General features: G+C 39.3%; 1 protein-coding gene across 33 annotated transcripts in view; it reads right to left on the reverse strand.

Moving 5' to 3' along the window:
- The window catches only part of LOC110482163 (dystonin), a 283,630-nt gene that overhangs the window by 141,136 nt on the left and 124,598 nt on the right, over nt 1-17,896 (reverse strand). For 32 of the 33 annotated variants that reach the window (XM_085574702.1, XM_085574701.1, XM_085574705.1 and 29 more), the window contains 5 exons: nt 4,280-4,392; nt 4,043-4,149; nt 3,407-3,526; nt 2,981-3,076; nt 2,775-2,902 (listed from right to left, as the gene is read on the reverse strand). In XM_085574702.1, the coding sequence (XP_085430828.1) occupies nt 2,775-2,902; nt 2,981-3,076; nt 3,407-3,526; nt 4,043-4,149; nt 4,280-4,392 (564 nt within the window). Of the gene's footprint in view, nt 1-20; nt 326-2,774; nt 2,903-2,980; nt 3,077-3,406; nt 3,527-4,042; nt 4,150-4,279; nt 4,393-17,896 lie in introns of those variants that run through there. The other variant, XM_085574697.1, reaches the window with a different exon arrangement.

A 17,896-nucleotide genomic window follows, 5' to 3' on the forward strand; every position in this document is an offset into this window, starting at 1 on the left:
CAAATGCATATGCCAGTTACCTGTTCCCTTCTAAGGTTCCATTACCAAAGCTTATACAAGATTTAATCAGCGTGGGACCACAATTAACAGAAAGGAAATTCTCATTAGAGTCAACGCTGGTTCGAGTACTAGTGCTGTTGCTAAACAGCGAATCACTGCTATGGTAGCTGTAACTACTGCTATTCATCTTTACACCCAGAGCACAGATCTTCTGGCTGTTTGCATTTGCTGAAAAATGAAAATAAAATTCCTGCAAAATGTACAGCTTCTAGGGATGAAATTCCACTACTGGCTTTTGAAACACCTAGACTCCTCCTTTATATAGGCTTCAGTGTGCACATTTAAAACCCAGCAATTAATATTCTGCCAGCTCTTCAAAGGATTTTACCTGGGGCTATGTACGCTACCTTACTTTTGGCTTCCCTACCTTGCATTAAAGTTCTGCAAGTACAGACTAGGCAGCAACAATGGGGCGTCTCTAGGAAACAGACACACCAAATATTTTATTTAAGTGTCACTAAATAGCTATAAACCAAGTACAAACTAAAAGAACTCTTTGCGGTGTCTCTCGGACTCTTCAATGGAAAGTTTCAAAAAGGAGAGAAGGGAGAAATCCACACTCGACAGTAGAGTACAAATAACTTCCAGGCTGGGCTGACTCCTTTCATTCAAATAGGACAGCACAATAAAACTGGGGGAGTACCAGGGTCAATCAACTCATTACAATATAATCTGAGACACCTATACACCATCCAACTTACTGTCATTCCTGCACTGTCCAAGCACGCATCTTCACTAACTGCCCTGTCCCACTACACTGTCCTCCTAAAAATTGCGCTTCATCTTCTTCCACATTCACAGCCAAATTCTTCCAGCTGTTTTAACCAGAAAATAAGTAAGAAAAATCTGATCACTGCTTTCAAGTTTACTTTTTTAACTCAGATTTTGGGCTGGGGTGATTTTTTCAGTATTTCACTTTCTGCTTTTAGAATTCCTGAACAACCACACCCATCCCATAAGGTGACTACTCAGCAGAGCTCAGCAAAGGCACAGACACACCCCTGCAGCAATGCCAAACTCTGCTAGTTTTGCAAACTAGAGCTCAGTTTGGCACTCTCATCATTGACACCATATTAATTTTGATCCCATATACCAATCTGGCCACACATTGTCTGTTTGTGTTGATACTTACAGATGTATTTGACAGACATGCAAGCAAACTTTTACTACTCACCAGGTTTCAGTATTGGCTAGTCACATTTTTGCCACAATCAAATTTCACCCCAGCAGCTGTATCAGCACCTCATAATTATGAGATGCACTGGTAACCAGTGCAACAAACATGCATTATGTTCTTGGGTCCTCATTAATCAATACTTTTAACTTGGTGACTAAACCAGAAGCACTTTCAGACACTTTCTCTCTCATTTTACAGCCATCCCCACATGCAGTGATTATCACCATATGACCTGTCATTAAGTGTGTTTACCCTTCCTGAAATATGGGAAGGAAGTTAGGTTAATGTTTGTTTGTCTGTGCTCAGACCGTATAAAAAATAGAAATAAACTAATGTCATTTACACACATTCTCAACAAAGATAATCCTGCTTTCTACAAGTATGAACAGAATTTCTATTGGTAAAGACAGACACTGTACTTTCAGCAGGTTAGGACAGATTAACCTACAAGATCTAGCAGGCTGTATTTCTGCTGCTGCTTTCCAATGTTCTGCTCTGCATAAGAGGGAAAACTCAGTGTGGACAGCTTTGTATTCCTCTGTAGCAACTTGTTCCACACTTGGGTGCTGTGAATCAACACCTCCCACTGAATCTGCCATTTCAGTCATGCTCTTGCCCTTGTAAGCCTGACATATGTTTAGTCGGTTCTGACTGTCTTTGTCCTCTGACTGAAATCTCTCTTTCTAAGGACTTCCTATACAATGGTCTGGATTCCTCACACTTAGTTTCATGTACCTAAACCAGAGAGATAGGTCACCCTGTTGTCACCAGAAAGTCAGCTACAAGATTCTCTAGGAAGTGATTCAGATCTTAGATGTCTCTTTGGATGCATAAAGTCAAGCAGAATTAATCCAGATCCAGGTCTCTATATCTACCCACAGGTAGAAGCCTCAAAAATCATTTAACTTTAAGAGGATTTTTAAATTAATTAATGTGTCTCCCATAGAACTTAGAAAGACATACCATTGAAAAAATGCTCTCAGACTGCATCTCAAATGCATCAAGACTTTAATCATGCTTAATATGTCATCAGTGATGTAAAAAGTGTCCCACAGCCTACTGTCATGGAAGGCTACTATGCCGTTCCACATCTAAACACTTGGTTTGCTCTCAAGTACCACTACCTTTTAAAACCTCTACAATGCTGTGCACCAAGAAAAATACACATTTAATGTAAAGGATGAGGATGGTCCTTATATTAAATCAATATGGAATGAAACAGTGAAGTGGTATAAAGCCAACTTTGACTAAGTGCACAAAGAAAGTGTTATATATGTGCGTTAAGCGCTTTGATGATCTGAGGAACAGATGCTGTTCATCACAACCTTCTGAGCACACCACAGTTGTTTATATCTGGACCTCCCTCTAGGCAGGTAGAGAATTTCAGACCTTGAAAAAGGCAGAAATGCTTGATCTAGAAAAATAATATCATCATCATAGAAGACATCATCATAGAAGAAGATATTTACAAATTTCAATATGGATTAAAACAACAGGAAATATATTAACAAAGTCTGTCAAATATTCATTAGCATACCTCTCCACTTCAGGCCGAAGGGTCTTCTCTCTTTCCAGCATGGCAATAATCAGCTTTCCCCATTCTTTTTCTATATCATTTGGATGGTAGCCTTGAGAAAGTTTGATGCGTCCAAATTCTATCCAGACCTTAAAAATTCATATGCACTTGTTATTTTACGCCACCGAAAATAAACTTCTATACATTTCAATGATGTTAAAACTTACCTCTAGTAGTTTATACAGATGTTTGATTTTTGATTTATCTGTCTCCTTCGGTGGAATTTCTGTTTCTTTAAACTGTAAATATTGATTGTAAAGTGCCTACAGAAACATGAAAAATAACATCAAGTTTTATTTACAGTGAATACAACTTTAGTCTCCAAACCTTCTTCTAATATTCTTCACAAGCTTACCATTATACTTTTCAAACTAGAGTTCCACAAAAAAAAATCAGTGACAAGGTAAAGATTTACTTTTGATTGTTCATATGCTAGCAAAGTATTGAGTATATTTTGAAAAGGTTAAGGAGTAGTACTGTTCTACAGTTGACGTGATTTTATAAATCAACAAGCACGTCATTCGTTTAAGTATGCTTTGAGTCAGTAAGATAAAATGTAATTCCAACAAGCTGTCTAAGCCACCACACCTCACCTTCAACTCCACAGGATTATTGGGAAACGTTCTGTCAGACATTATCGCGACATGGTGTCTGATCCACTGCATGAGGTAGTTCACCATATTCTGATATTCAACCCATTTGACTTCCACATCCTGCCAAAGCAAAACCCAGATTACAGAAGAGGTGAAAATCATCAAGAACTCATTTCTGCTTCAGCTTTGAAGACTTCACATATATAGAAAATAGATTTTTGAAATCCTGAGACAATATTTATTTGCTCTTTACAGATCAGTTAAAGTTTTCAAATATCTGATTTCTGTCTTCAGTTTTGATCTCAAATAATTCTACTGAAAACAAACTATTTTCTAGATTAATAGGTTTCAGGTTGGTAAGAATCAGAAAGGTATATTTATAAACTCACAAGTGAAAAGTTAGAACTTTGATTTGATCTTTCTCCAAATCAGGCATATCATTTTCAGTTAAGCTCTTTGCACAAATATTTTCATGCCCATGACATGAAATAGCAAAGACTCTAAAATCTCAGCCTAGAAAAACCATGTCAAAGAAAAGTGTGACAGCACTATGGAAGATCTAGCTAACATTCTGGATCTGAAATTCAGAATTTTATTAATGTAGCTCACACACTACAAAAGTGTTGTTTTCCTTACATTTGCACTGATGCCTTCACCACCTTCTGGTACTTTGGGAAATGCATCATAAAGTGATGACACATAAGTTATTACTGACTTCTCATCAGGTGAGGACACATCGACATCTAAAAGAGCAAGACAGAACAGTGCTTTATCACATAGTTGTAAGAATGCCCACAGCTACAACCTGCAGGCAGATTGGGTTTTATTTTAGTGTTGGGGGTTTTGCAACAAAGCCATCTGTAAATCTCTTACCTTCAGGATCCAGCAGTCTGGCAACACCAAGTTTTTCTGCTACAAAAAAAGCATGTTCTAAATTTGCGAGGTTGCTTTGAACAGCAACGGTATTCATGTCTATCAGGTCCGGCCTGTCAAATAAAAACAGCAACACTTGATTACAACTCTTTACCAGTTTTAAATTACTGCTGTACTGGCAAATCAAACCATGAGTATGGACAGACACAGCAACAGAGTTTTCATTATAAAAGAATTTCATTAAAATCAGGTGAACAACCTGAGACCACTGCTAACTGAGAAACACAAGCAGCAGAAAACTTCTGCTCTTCATGTACAAGCTGGTTTCCAGCCATCCCTTGTATACACGGCTATTTTCTTATGTATATTTATTCATGTGCATTGACATTGTATTTCAACACCTTGTCCTTTCCACTGCCCTTGAGGAGATTAAATTTACTTTTCTCTTTTACAGAAGGGAGTTACTTTCTAATGCTTTCACAAGTTTTCGGTCATTCTGTATCAAATTCTTCAGCATGTGTCAGAAGCCACACAGTAACAAAGTTTAGTCTCAAAACCATCACTTTAATCTTTTCTCACAAGCTTTAAAGAGGTCTTCAAACACATTTAAGCCCTGCTTTCAGATATACATTGGAGCCAAATCTCTTATAGGTAACTCTCAGTCCTATACACTTAAACCTCCACAACTCATCCTGCTAGATTCCATTTCCAGCCACAATATGCTTGCTTTAAGGGAATAACTGTCTTAAGCCAATCTTGCCTATAAATATTTTTAAGGCTCATAATTATTATCCTGTATCAGCATCACTACTTTAATGTTTTAAATTAATATAAAACTTCAAAACCAATATTTTCCTTGATGTTTGCTATGTAGGAGCTGCGTTTTAGATTTTGTGATCCTCAGTGTGTTACTCTTTGCCTCTTTCAGCACTTGGAATTCTCACAGCTGTCCACCAAAAGAAATAAGGGATTTTCAAACAAGCTGAGCATGTTTGAAAGCTCATCTCATTAAAGTCAACTAGAGCTACAAGGGTCTGAAACCTTTGCTACTGAAATCCTACACTACTGAAAACCAGACTCACCATTAAAAAAACCCTAAAACAAAAAAATTGGCATACAACTTTCGGCAAACAATTCAGTTTTTCAATTTTCTCATTTTTGCTTCTAGAGAGACTATTTTCTTAGTTGTACCAAGTAGAAGTTTTAAATAATTACAATAGATAGAAATAAAACTGTTAAATACAATTGTTCAAAATTAATTTGACAGCACCCTAAATTCCCTTGATAACAAAATGGTATTAACTTTGGGACACTCAGTACAATTTTGTCTTTGAACTAACTACAAGGGCACTGTAAATAAAAATCTATTGCTTTTCAGCCATTTAGAATCACTGTGTTCCTTGTGCTCTTTTGAAGACAAGTCTACAAGACAGATAATAAGACTGCACCCATTATGCCTTGAAAGAACATTTAATAATAACAAAATGTAAGCAGTGTAATATAATCCTCCTAAGGCAGCGGGACTTTCCACTTCCAATATGCTTAGTGGGAGCACGATCAAGCTCACGCTGTTCTTCTCCAAATTTCAGTGCAACGAAAACAATGCACTGAAACCAATATCAGCTGTTGCTCTCAGCAGCACAGAAAATCCATGAAAAATAAGACAGTATTAGAAAAGAAAACTGAGCACCCCCATCTCCTGTTTCAGCCACAATAATGGAGATGGTATGAGTAATAAAGATTGCTTTAACAGCAGTTCTGACAAGAGAATCAGGTTTTTGTAAGCGTAACACTGTTGCTTAGGTTATTATTTTCCTTCTGCCTTCTTTACATTTGTTTCACATTTGATAAAAATGTCCCAAGAATAATCACTTGCACTGCCTGTTCGATTGCCAACTTTCAGAACATGAAAGGACATGTTGTAAAAGCCTTGACTATTCCCAGAAAACAAGCTGCAAGCTGCAGAGACACTGACACAATAATCTCTTTAAATAAAGCTTCCATTTAGTTGAAGAAGAGGTAACGTTCTCACTGCGACACAGGTAACAAAATCAATAAAAACAGCTGCTCTTCCAGAATAAATAATTTTACATCAGTTCTGCAACTTCACCACCCAGCTGAAGAGCCTACTCTGTAGAGATGCAGAGATGCCTCCACACCTTTTAAACATATTTTCCCATACCTGCAACTCCTACCAGCATTGGATTATAATACAGTTTCCCTTTAAGAACAAGGGAAAATTGCAATAAATACTCTCATTTCCACTTAATTATACACTTAGAACATAGTATACTGAACTAGATGAACTGGTCCATATTTATCTAAAGTCTTGGTCTACAAGAAAGTCCTACAGAAGATGGCATTCATGCCTGTCTTAATAGTGCATGTCTTTGGCTCTTTAAAGCAGACAGAAGGCTCCACAGCTGACTAAGAACAAGTCCACTGATGGCTTACAAAAGGGAAAAGACAAGTATTATCACCTGAATGCAAAAGCACCTGGCACGAAGAACAGCAAGATCATGCTGCCTAGGGCTTGGGGCCTCCCCCTCTGCAGATCACCCTTTCCTCTTCACAAGTACTAGAGGGATACATTGCAAATCCACAGGGAAAGGAGTTTACCTCCCAGAGCTCAGTAAAGGACTTTTTTTTTTGCCTGAGAAAAATGTATCCAAAAAACATGGCTCAGGAAATCACTGATTGCCATATTGTTCCATTTGTTTAATAGTGGGATTTTTTGCAATTCTAAATAGAAATAAATGCCATTTTTACATGCTGTAAGCTTGCAGAGATACCTGTCCACTAAACTCAAAATAACTGTTGAAATTGCAGTTGTGATGAGTATCCTCTAATAAATATTTAATTGTTGTAGTTGAAGTAGATTTAAAAGCATTGTCCATGCATTTTTAAGGCTATAGAGCAAATATATGAGTTTTGTAGAAGTCATTTGTAATGTATTTTAAATATATTTTATATCAATTTGCATAGCATTATTAAGTAGTTTTACGCATAATCAAGAACAAATTAAACTAAATGCCCTTTAAGTAACATAAAATGTTCTGTCATAATACTGTGAGTCATCTTATAGCAGATTTTTCAGTGGGCTGGGGCCTTGCCATGAAAACACACATAAACATCCCAAACACCAGTCATGTTGGAACATTCCATGCAAAGAAGATGCTTCTGCTGCAGCCACACCTAAGTCAAGGGTTTGGCTTCCACATTGAGAGTCATTAATCATTTAATTTATTTAAAAATTGCTGCTGCCATTTGAGATCTTAGTGTAGGTGTTAGAAATTAGATACAATTTGTATCAGAAGTTATGGGAAAAAAAGTGTAAATAATAAAACATGAATTAGGAAGCTGACAAAATCATGATAATTTCAATAAAACAATATCTAGTACCACAAAGAGAGGGAAGAGAACAATATCTGAATAGCAGCAGAAACTTCTGGTCTGCAAAGACTCCTTGAAATCAGAGTTGTGCATAATAAATACCATTAGGTACTTGTAGATTTTCTCATTGCCAGAACTTAATACCTAGCAAAATAGTTTAAGATCCAAATTAGCAGCTATAACATTTGCCCAATAAAATAAAATATGATATATGAAAGGGATTTGATACCTCGAAACAGAAAAAAATATGTTTAACTGAACTTTTTCAATGGCAAAGAAATCACATCCTTCTCCTCACTCTTCTGGGATGACACTTGCTCAAGTTACAACAATGTTAAATTTTACTAAAACATACATATCAGAGTAATATTCCACATGAAAATTCTGTTAATGCATTCAGAAGGCTGAGAAGCCTGAAGTTATTTACATGAACCATCGAAACTGTTTAATCTCCACAATTCTTTCTCAGTCAAAACTCTGCATGCTACCTGATATTAAAGGATATTTCATTCTTGGCTTATATTTAGTTGAAACACTAACATAGAGACTTTCAAGCAGAACTCTCAAAAAAACATGACTGAAGATGCAGAGTGAAGTGCATCACATCACTACATTAATTAGCTTTTCCAGTGCAGTAATTAGAAAATGCCTATAGAAGTTAAGCTTTTTTCATTGTTCATAGACAAACGAAAAACGACAGGTGCCAGAAAGACTCATGCCTTTACTAGGGATGGAAGGATTCCTAGATCAAATGAAAGACCATTTCAGAATACACAGTCATAGAAAAAAATTTTAAAAACAAACAAACAAACAAAAAAATCCCAAATTCTGGAGATTTTGGTTAATAACAGAAACATTGCAAAGAAAGGAATAAAAAAAAAAATCTCATGTATAACTTAAATTTTATCTTTATCTCATCAAATATGCATCCCCTATCACTTTTCCAGGAACTCTACAAATGAGATGATGAAGCAAAATATATTATTTAACCTATATAATTAGGCCAACCATTTGCCTATCTCTTAACACAGTTATAACAATACCAACATGTTTACACCAGTTTACCCGCAGAGTCATTGTTTTGGAACTTAGTAAAGAATTTGTCCCCACACCAGGTATAAATCTAAGCCTTGATCAAAACAGCCTGTCAAAGAACCTGCTTCAGAAAGACTGAAGCAACAACACAAGAGGAATGATGGCTGGACTTCAACTACCATGTGCCATTCTTTGTGCCCCACACACTTTTCTTGATTCCCCATGTTTGCTGTGCTCTCACAGTGTCATGACCAGGAGATCTAATCACGGTGTCAGAGGTACTCTTTGGTAAAACCTCTGCCTACCACATTTTCCTGGCTTCTTGTCTGATTACTTAAAAAGGAAGAGGAGAGTTTCTGCTCAAAAATGGCGAGGAGGTTTGACTTTGTGGCATTAGGGAGCAACAGATCCTTTCCATCATCAGCATCAAGTACCACAATGTGGGCATACAGCACAAGATCCTGCAGGAGGTTCCTTGGTGTCAAAAACCCCATGCTGAGGAAAGGGCATAAAATGTCAACTCTGAATCAAAACTATCTTCCATTACACAGACTTCCCCCTCATTCAGAAGCTCTAGGCTCACACATGATATGGTGATAAAAAAAAAATTATCCCAATGCATCAAACCCCTGGGTGAGGCTGAGCTGTGATGTCACTGAAGTTAGGCAACAGTTCAGAATTCAGAGAAAATCAAAGATTTCAATTAGAAAACTGGCATTATAGGAAAGCTTTATTCTTACAACTGTGATAAACCAAAAAGCATGCTGCTCCATGCAGCTCTGCATATTGCTTGCTCAAGTATGTGGCAAAGTCTTTTTTAAATCTCCACAGGTCCCTAGCCTCAATTACATACTCTGTTAATATGATCATTGTGTCTTTTATCCTTTTGGTTTTGTCCTCTTCTGTCGGTATGACAGGAATCTCTGCACTACATGATTTTATGCATCTCTATAGATTTCACTCAATGCCTCTATACATGTTTTTTTATCTCCTTGAGAGCTGAAAAATTCTCATGTGATCTGAACTCTTCAGCTCATCTTTTCTTATTTCTTCATAGTCTTTCACCTAAATTTTCAGATCTGATAAAAAAAAAAAAGAAAAAAACAATTGCAATGGATAGTATAACAAGGGCACACTATTTACAGATGCATGTCTATTCTTCAGACATCCCAATATATTCTACCAGGACTTCCCACAGAAAAAGCATGAATGTTTAACTGCACTTAAAATAAGAAAAGCAAAAGCTATCAGGTGCCCTAACATTAATTAATCCTCTAAAAATATACAAAGCTAACTCAGGTAACTCCTTCTATTGTGCATGCCCTTGATTTGACAAGCACTGAATTTAATAAACCTACTGAAGTTGTCTGTCCTACCTTTTTTAGCACGGTAAAGCTTCACCTGTAACTTGCCATACCAAGTAATTTAGATAAATACACAATTGTGGCATTGCAATATCAAAGATCTTTTAGATAAATGTGGAGTTCATCTTTAGCCATGGAAAACAAACCCTAATCACAACTTGGCAGTAAGTTTGCAATGCAGGTTTCAAATTCAGTACAAACATGAATGAAACTAGAAAGGATCTGTAGTCCTTTCATTAGCTTTAAAATCAGTTTTTACACTCTCTCAGTACTAAGAGCTGTTTCCATTATTACTAAACTAATAATGATACAGCAACTTCAGCAATTTTTGGCTATTCTAAAATTGAAATGGGAGGCTCATAAATCAACCTCAACCATCACCATGCAAGCCACAAAAATATTCATAAATAATGTACTTTTCTTGAACTGTGAATACCAAAAAGACAATGAAGAAACCCAACTAAACTCTTTTTCTCTTCTGCATCCTGAGAATATGCCCTCCAGACCACAGCAGTGGCTGCTTGACAGAATGGCTTTCCAGTGGGATTAGTACAGCTACAATGAGGAAGAATGGTGAGGTACTGTAATGAGTTCAAACAATTCCCCAAAGGCTCCTTGTCATGTCCAAGAGGCAACATTTCTCCATGTGCCACAAATTTGCCAAAAGCGTTCCCTGAAGACCAAGACATTTCCCTATGTGATTTATCACTGGCACATATGCCCCCACTGCTCAGACACCACATCCTTTTGAATTAAAACTTCTGACACCCTTAGATGTCCTGGTCTTTGCCAATCCGGAAGTATGAAACCTGTGAAACCTGAATTAAAAAACCTGGCCTTTCAACACAAAGTTGAATAAAACTTTATGTTTTATTCCCATTAAAATGACAAAAGAAAAGCTTTGATTTCATCCCAGTTTGGGTTGGTTTTGGGGGGTTTTTGTGTGTTTTTTGGCTGGTTGGTTGGTTTTTAGTTACTGCAAAGAGAAAACTGCTATTCAGCTGCTACTTAGCAGTAGGATCCAGCACAACAGACATAAGAGATAATTTTAAGTTCAGATCTGAAATTGATCAACCAAACTGACTGGAAGTCACCCATCTAACACCCACTAAGGCTAACCACCACCACAACACAAGATGCTAAAATTGCAAGCACGCTGCTGGCACTATTTTAATACAGCCTTTACTAAGTGCCATCACAGAATTCTTCTGAGTGTATCCGATTAAGCTCCAGGTTAGTCAACTTGCTATTTGTAAATCCATTAGAAATACACTCAGGCAAGTAATATTAAAAGCATATAAATATTTTTAAGCATCCTAAATGCAGTTTATGTTTTCCCAAATTGCCAATTCTCAACACTGAGTTGAGTTATTCTACACAACAAATCCTGTTGAAAACAGTAGGAACGACACAATGAGATACATAGAAAGGGGGGTGCAACACAACCAAAGTCACATTTTCTTTGTGTTAAAGCTGGGTTACAATAAAGTACAAGTCACAAAACAGAAAGCCAAAACCAACAGACCCAACTAATCTCTTTATTTCAAACATATCCCCTAGCATTTTAAGGCTTGACACTGTGTAATATTTAGTTTCTTTCTCATTCATTCCCCAAGGGTGTTCAACGTGTTTCTGCAAACTGAGGCATTATTATCCCTCCCCTTAAGGAATGTATTCAAGTCAGTACCTGAGCGGTTGCAACATGTTTTAACATCAGAGGGATGCCACATGCACTGCGGGCCAAGAGCTTAGTGTTCAACCAACCATATATACACAGCAAATCATCCTGGGTAAGGTCGAAACAGCTTGTTCCAAACCAGAACAGTTATTTAGCAGGCATCAATCTAGCTCCTCTGTTCTTTACCACACTCAGAAAAACATCCACTTCATAATTCTGAAAGCACACTGAGTTATGATAGCAACATTCCCAAAGCAAAGCACAGTGACACTGGAAAATTTGTCTCTCTCACTTTATCTAGCATTGATGGACCTGTTATATTGCTGTTTCCTCTGGGAACACACTGCAGCTTCTATTCCTCGTCCTCCCAAATGAAGCACTCAGTGTACCTACACTTCTTCCACACTGCATTCACTGTTAGCCTCTGTCCCTCTTTTTTCTGGGAACAGGAGCCATTTCCTCACTCACTCTCTATACTGTATGCTGCTCAAAACCACAGGCTCTGTCATTTTAAGGCCTCATTAAGGCCTTGCACAAAGTTTACCAGTAACAAAGGTTCCTCTGTACCAGATCCCTGTATTTCTTTAACAGAAATTCTTTAATACAGTAAAAACATCTTTCTTGTACTCAAAATGTGCCCCTTTTAACTCTATCAGCAACTTCCCTCTTTATAGCATTTCTAATCCTTGCTAGGTGGGGCCAAAGTTTATAGAAACTGTCTGCATGTGGCGTTGGCAAGCCTTGGAACAGCATTACATGAAACAACCTCACTTGTTTTCTTGTCTTAAACCTTCCACGTGTGTACTACAGTCCTGCTCGCTTGTCACACCGCTGCCTGACCTGAACACATTTTATCCCTTTTCTCTCCTAACCAGTCTTTCATTTTCTATGGTTGCTGGCATTCACCTGGAAGTGCAGACATAACTGGACATGTCTGAGTGTACAGGAGGCAGACCAAGGGCCCGTGGCTTTGGTTACTTTAGTCCTTCCCGCAGCGTGGCGGTGGCCCCTTGTGAGCACACTCAGCCAGGCACTGCATGAGCCCAGTGCCAGGGACAGCACTGCCCCAGGAGAGCCCCAAGGGAGCTGCACCCTGGCTGCGGGGCAGAGGGGGGTCCAGCCAAGCAGACCAAGCCCTGCTGTACCACTTACCCTCAGGGCTTTCCTGGAAAGCAGGGGCTGGACCGCTTCATTTACTAGAACAGACCTAACACCTGAGACTAGAACCTTAACAATATATCTTTATCTGGGAACTGAGCTTGCAGAGCTTCCTGAACAGATGCTATTTTTCACCACACAGGCACCACTGAAGCTGCTCATTAAATGCTATTATCCTAGTTACACAAGAACATAATGCTTTTGCTGGAATTCCCTTTGTAAATGCTAAAATCAAAATTAACTCTCTACTATAAAAGCTGTGAGAATACAAAAATCAAATGTATAAAGGAGGGCACACATTTTTACAAAAAACATATGTGTGATATTAATCTGATCCTATCCTCTATACTTCATCTTTTTTTCTATAAATAAGATTAGTTAGTCTGTGACAATGTCTGTTTTCTGAATATCAACAGCCATTGTCCTTAATGGAGCACCTACAGGTGCCAGCTAACTGTAAATATTACAGCTATTATTTCTACTATTTCTTAAATTCTATTTCAGACAATTTTTAACTGAAATTTCCTGTAGTTCTTATGCACCAAAGGTCTGAGATCAAAACAATAGGTTTACTACATTGGTATAACTTTTTATCTGAATTTGCTGTAAAAGAAGTATATGTGCCAAGTGCAATGTAGATCTATAATTTAGATTACTAGCTCTCATCTGGCATATGACTCCTACTGAAATAAGAGCAGCTTTCACTCTCTATATAAAGAAAGATGTTTCTTTATACAGGGGATATAACTGGGATACAGTTCTAATAAATTAGTGGTTCTTCTTTTTGGTCAAAATGCATGCACAGAAAAAAAATTAAAAAATGAGAAAAAAAACCCCAAAAAACAATCAAAACAAAAGAAGCAACAAACAAACAAAAAAATCAAGATAATTTACCCAAAACAGCCTAGTGGCTAGAAATACTTAAGATGATAATGCTACAGAATGAAGATTCAAGGGTGTAGGTAGTAGTATCTCCAGAAAAATCTGGGCATTACACCCAGATTAAAGTCTGCCTACAATTTCAAAGTCTAGCTTACAGGTTTGTGCTACATACTATATGATGGCACAAAAGAAACATCACGTAATTTTGAAACTGCCTGAAGTCAGATTTCTTCCAACACAACATATTGAATAAAATAACATTCATCTTCAATGAAAAATTAAGTTATAAAAGGCAAATGATATAACAGATGAGGCATACAGCATATTCTTGAATCTTCTGGGTGTATCTGTAGCCTTCACTAAAGGCCTGACCACATATCTGAAGAGAAGTGTGGAGGTTAAGAAAACAGCGTGATAGCTTATATATTTAAACACAAATACGGTTAATGTCCAGTATTAAAACACACTTTTTAATGTTATAATTTGATTTGGTCTTTTTGTTCAAGGACAAGTATTCCCACAGAACAGTGCAGGTTTAGATTCGATATTAGGAAGAAATTCCTTACTGTGAGGGTGATGAGGCACTGGAACAGATGTCTCAGAATTGTGGATGCCCCATCCCTGGAAGTGTTCAAGGCCACGTTGGATGGGGCTTTGAGCAGCCTGGTCTAATGGGAGGTGTCCCTGCCCATGGCAGGGAGGTTGGAACTAGATGATCTTTTAAGGTCCCTTCTAACCCAAACCATTCTATGATTCCATGATTAAACCAAACTCCAGGGCCTGCAGTGGAGCCCCCCCAGGGCAGTTCTTGAGGTCAGTGTGAAGTCCTGTTCCCAGGGATTTAACCATTTACAGGATGTAATCTTCTCACATAGAAAAAAATACCTTTTTCTAAATTTGGTGGTGGGAAAAAAATCAAGTGATATATGGATCCAAGTACCTCAAATAAAGCAATTTTTTTCCTCTCATTTCCATGATTCATAAAATTACTTTCCTTGATTTTAAGAGCACTACAAAATCACTGGCAAATCATTCATACTCTTAATAGCAGTAAGAGAGAAAATAACCAACTGAAGGCCCTTATGAGAAGCTCTAACAACCTAACCCTCATTGCTCAAGGGGACAGAAAACAAATATCCTGCATTTGCTCAGGAGAGGGGGTGAATGACTCCAGTGTATGAGCTCCAGCACCTCTACACTGACCACACCCCTGCTTGAGACTGCAAGGGGAGCACTGCCAGCACAGCTGTGGGTGCAGGAACACAGGGAAGAGCCTGGAGCACCCATTGGGGCACCAATACCCACCAAGATGCTGCAGTGGGTATGACAGTGATGACAGGGAAATCCCAGCTTTATGGAGTATCTCCCGTGCTTCTTGGGGAGCAGGGAGACATGGCATACCCATGCACTATTCCTGCAGTCCTGAACCACAAATCTCAGCTCGCTTGCACAAAAAGGTGCTAAGATCCTCTGTCAAGGCAGAAAAACAAAAGAAACAATTCTAACCTGCCATTAAGAGAGGGCAGGCTGCCAGTTCTGCTGAAGGGAGAGGCTCCCTGCCTGCTGGCAGCTGAGTCACAGCCCAGCTCCTTGCCCAGCCCTTCACAGCTTCAGCAATTTCCTGAAGTCTTGAAGCTGGTATGTACTTGCAATTAAAAAAATCTCATATGCCTGGAGAGGAGGTAATTATGACCTGCCACTCCTATTCTGTCACCTGGAACTGGACAGCGACATCTCCCTGTCTCATGGACCACTGACTGCAGGGATCATGTTAGACTCATATGGCTTGTGCTCTCAATGGTGCATCCAGAGAAGTCTCTCAGCCTTGGTGCCAGGGCTGTGGACCAGAGCTGTCCTCTGGGAGCTGCTGGTGCTCTGGCCTCTGGCCCACAGCTGAGCTATGGCCCCTACAGTGGTGCAGCAAGCTGCAGGCACCACACGTGGCAGGTCCAGCTCCAGCACAGCCCCAGGGAGGTCCCAGTGAGAGGGCTGGGGCTGCTCTGGTGCCCCCCCTGGCTGCCCCACACCTGACTGGGGTAGTGGAACAAGCCCTGACTGCCAGGTCCTGCCCTGATGGACCTCTTGAGGGACCTCCAGCTGCTGTGCCCTGGCATGGCATGTGCCCTCCATCCAACACCCAACTTACTGTGGCTCAGCACAATTGCAGTTCCAGATACAAACCTGGGTATTTGAGCCTTTGGGTTTTACTGTCATAGCACTAAATATCATGCCCTTAGAATAAGATCTGAGCCCAATTAAAGCCCTTCCAGGACTGGAAGTCATGTCCCACCTGAGGAGCCCCGTCCCCCATTTGCAAGGTTCATACTCTTCCCAGCCCAGGGTGCCTCTGTACAGAGAACTATCTCCAGTGAGCACAGCACACCTGGTGCATGGGGCTGCCATGCTGCAACACGACTGACAGATGTGCCCCCATGGGGTACTCCACAGTGACAGCACCAAGATCCCACACTACTGCTCAAGCAGGCACATCTGGTCATCCACCCTGGTGGAGCATACCAGCTGGCAGCACCCACAGGATGCTGAGCACAGGATGCTCAGACCAGCTCCTGACACCAGCTGTGATCCACAAACTGGGAGCTATTAAAACACACAAATTGGGCAAATGGAGAATAACTGCCAGAACTGTGCAGATTTTTTAGTGTTTAAACTACTTATTGCTCAGAAGACAAATGAAACATTAAAAGAGGTCCCTGGCATAAAACTATGTAGTTAAAAATAACAGATGACTGGGAAGATCATTCCTCTCTTGTGAGCAATAGATGGAAATTATTATCTCTGTTTTAACGGTACAAAACAAAAAAGGAACGCAACATAGAAACTCATTGAAAACAGTGGAAGAATCTCTCTCTCATTACATTTGAAATGGAATCCAACAACCTGTAACTTCTCACAGCAAAAACACATTAGATAAGGTTGGTGAACATTCCTGGGAAGGACAAAATCCATACATGAAGTTATGTTTACAGAAAGAAGTTAAGCTCAATGGAAACTGACACAGAAGCACATCCCCACAAAATGGGGACTCTGCTCCCCAGCCACTGAATCACTTGCTTTGTGCAACACACTGGAGTCAAAGGTGCCTGTTCTTCCCTGCTGAAATACTGTCAATGAAACTCATGGAGTAATGCCAGAAACAGTGCTCCAACAAAGCAATTCAGTCATATCCCAAGGTTTTAACATTTGCACAGCTGGAGGACAGGAATCAAGTTTTTCATTATTAACTGATCTGTACCATAATTACCAGTTGCTTGAGCAGTTAAGGCTACACTGCTCTGTGCAAGAGATACATGGTTCTGAAGAAGCTCTGGGAAATATTTTCCATTACTCAATCTCATTAAGTTCTTTCCTTTTTTTTCTCTCTCCAGTCCCTCTGTATCTTTCATATTGTTTATGTTTTCAAATACTTTCTTGTGCTATGTTCATTCCTCTGGTTGTCCTGTCCCAAATAAAACAGCCTCGTCTTCTGCCAGCTATTTCCTTTTGTCTTGCCAATGTTTCTAAAAGAGACTTTCTTGCTGGCATGCACCTCCTCTCTGACCAGCTACCCAGAACAGAAGCATGTCAGAAAACAATCCCATTGACTGAGATGCTGCTTCATTTTACCACAAAATTAGGCACTGCCACAGCCAGCTTCTCTGGGATTTTAACCCTGTGCATGATGCCTGCAGCCTTTATACACAGCCTGTGAGGAAAAGGCTGCACCTGTCTCCCATTTAGTGTCCTACTCCCCATAAGGATCACATGTGTGTTGTGTCTACCTAGACCTCTTTCTGTGGTGGGCCAAGTGGTCCCACAAAAGGAAACCTAAGAACAAAGTAATCTATTCCAGGCTCTGTTCATTGGATATGCAAGAAAAAACACCAAATTTGCCTTTACTGGGGACACTCCTTCAAATTATACCAATGAAATCATGTACCCTTAAACTTCCTTATCATGCTCTCCAGGGCATAGAGTACAAACTACACATGCTATGAGAAGCCGAGAAAGCCTCGTGCAGTGAAGGACAAGTTAGTACACCCTGATTAACCCAGCAGGCAGAATACTCTCTCACGTGGCCCTCTAAGACACAAACCTTAGTCATTTCAG

Source organism: Lonchura striata, chromosome 3, assembly GCF_050655825.1.
Source record: "Lonchura striata isolate lonStrDom1 chromosome 3, ASM5065582v1, whole genome shotgun sequence".
In the NCBI taxonomy this organism is placed as follows: domain Eukaryota; kingdom Metazoa; phylum Chordata; class Aves; order Passeriformes; family Estrildidae; genus Lonchura; species Lonchura striata.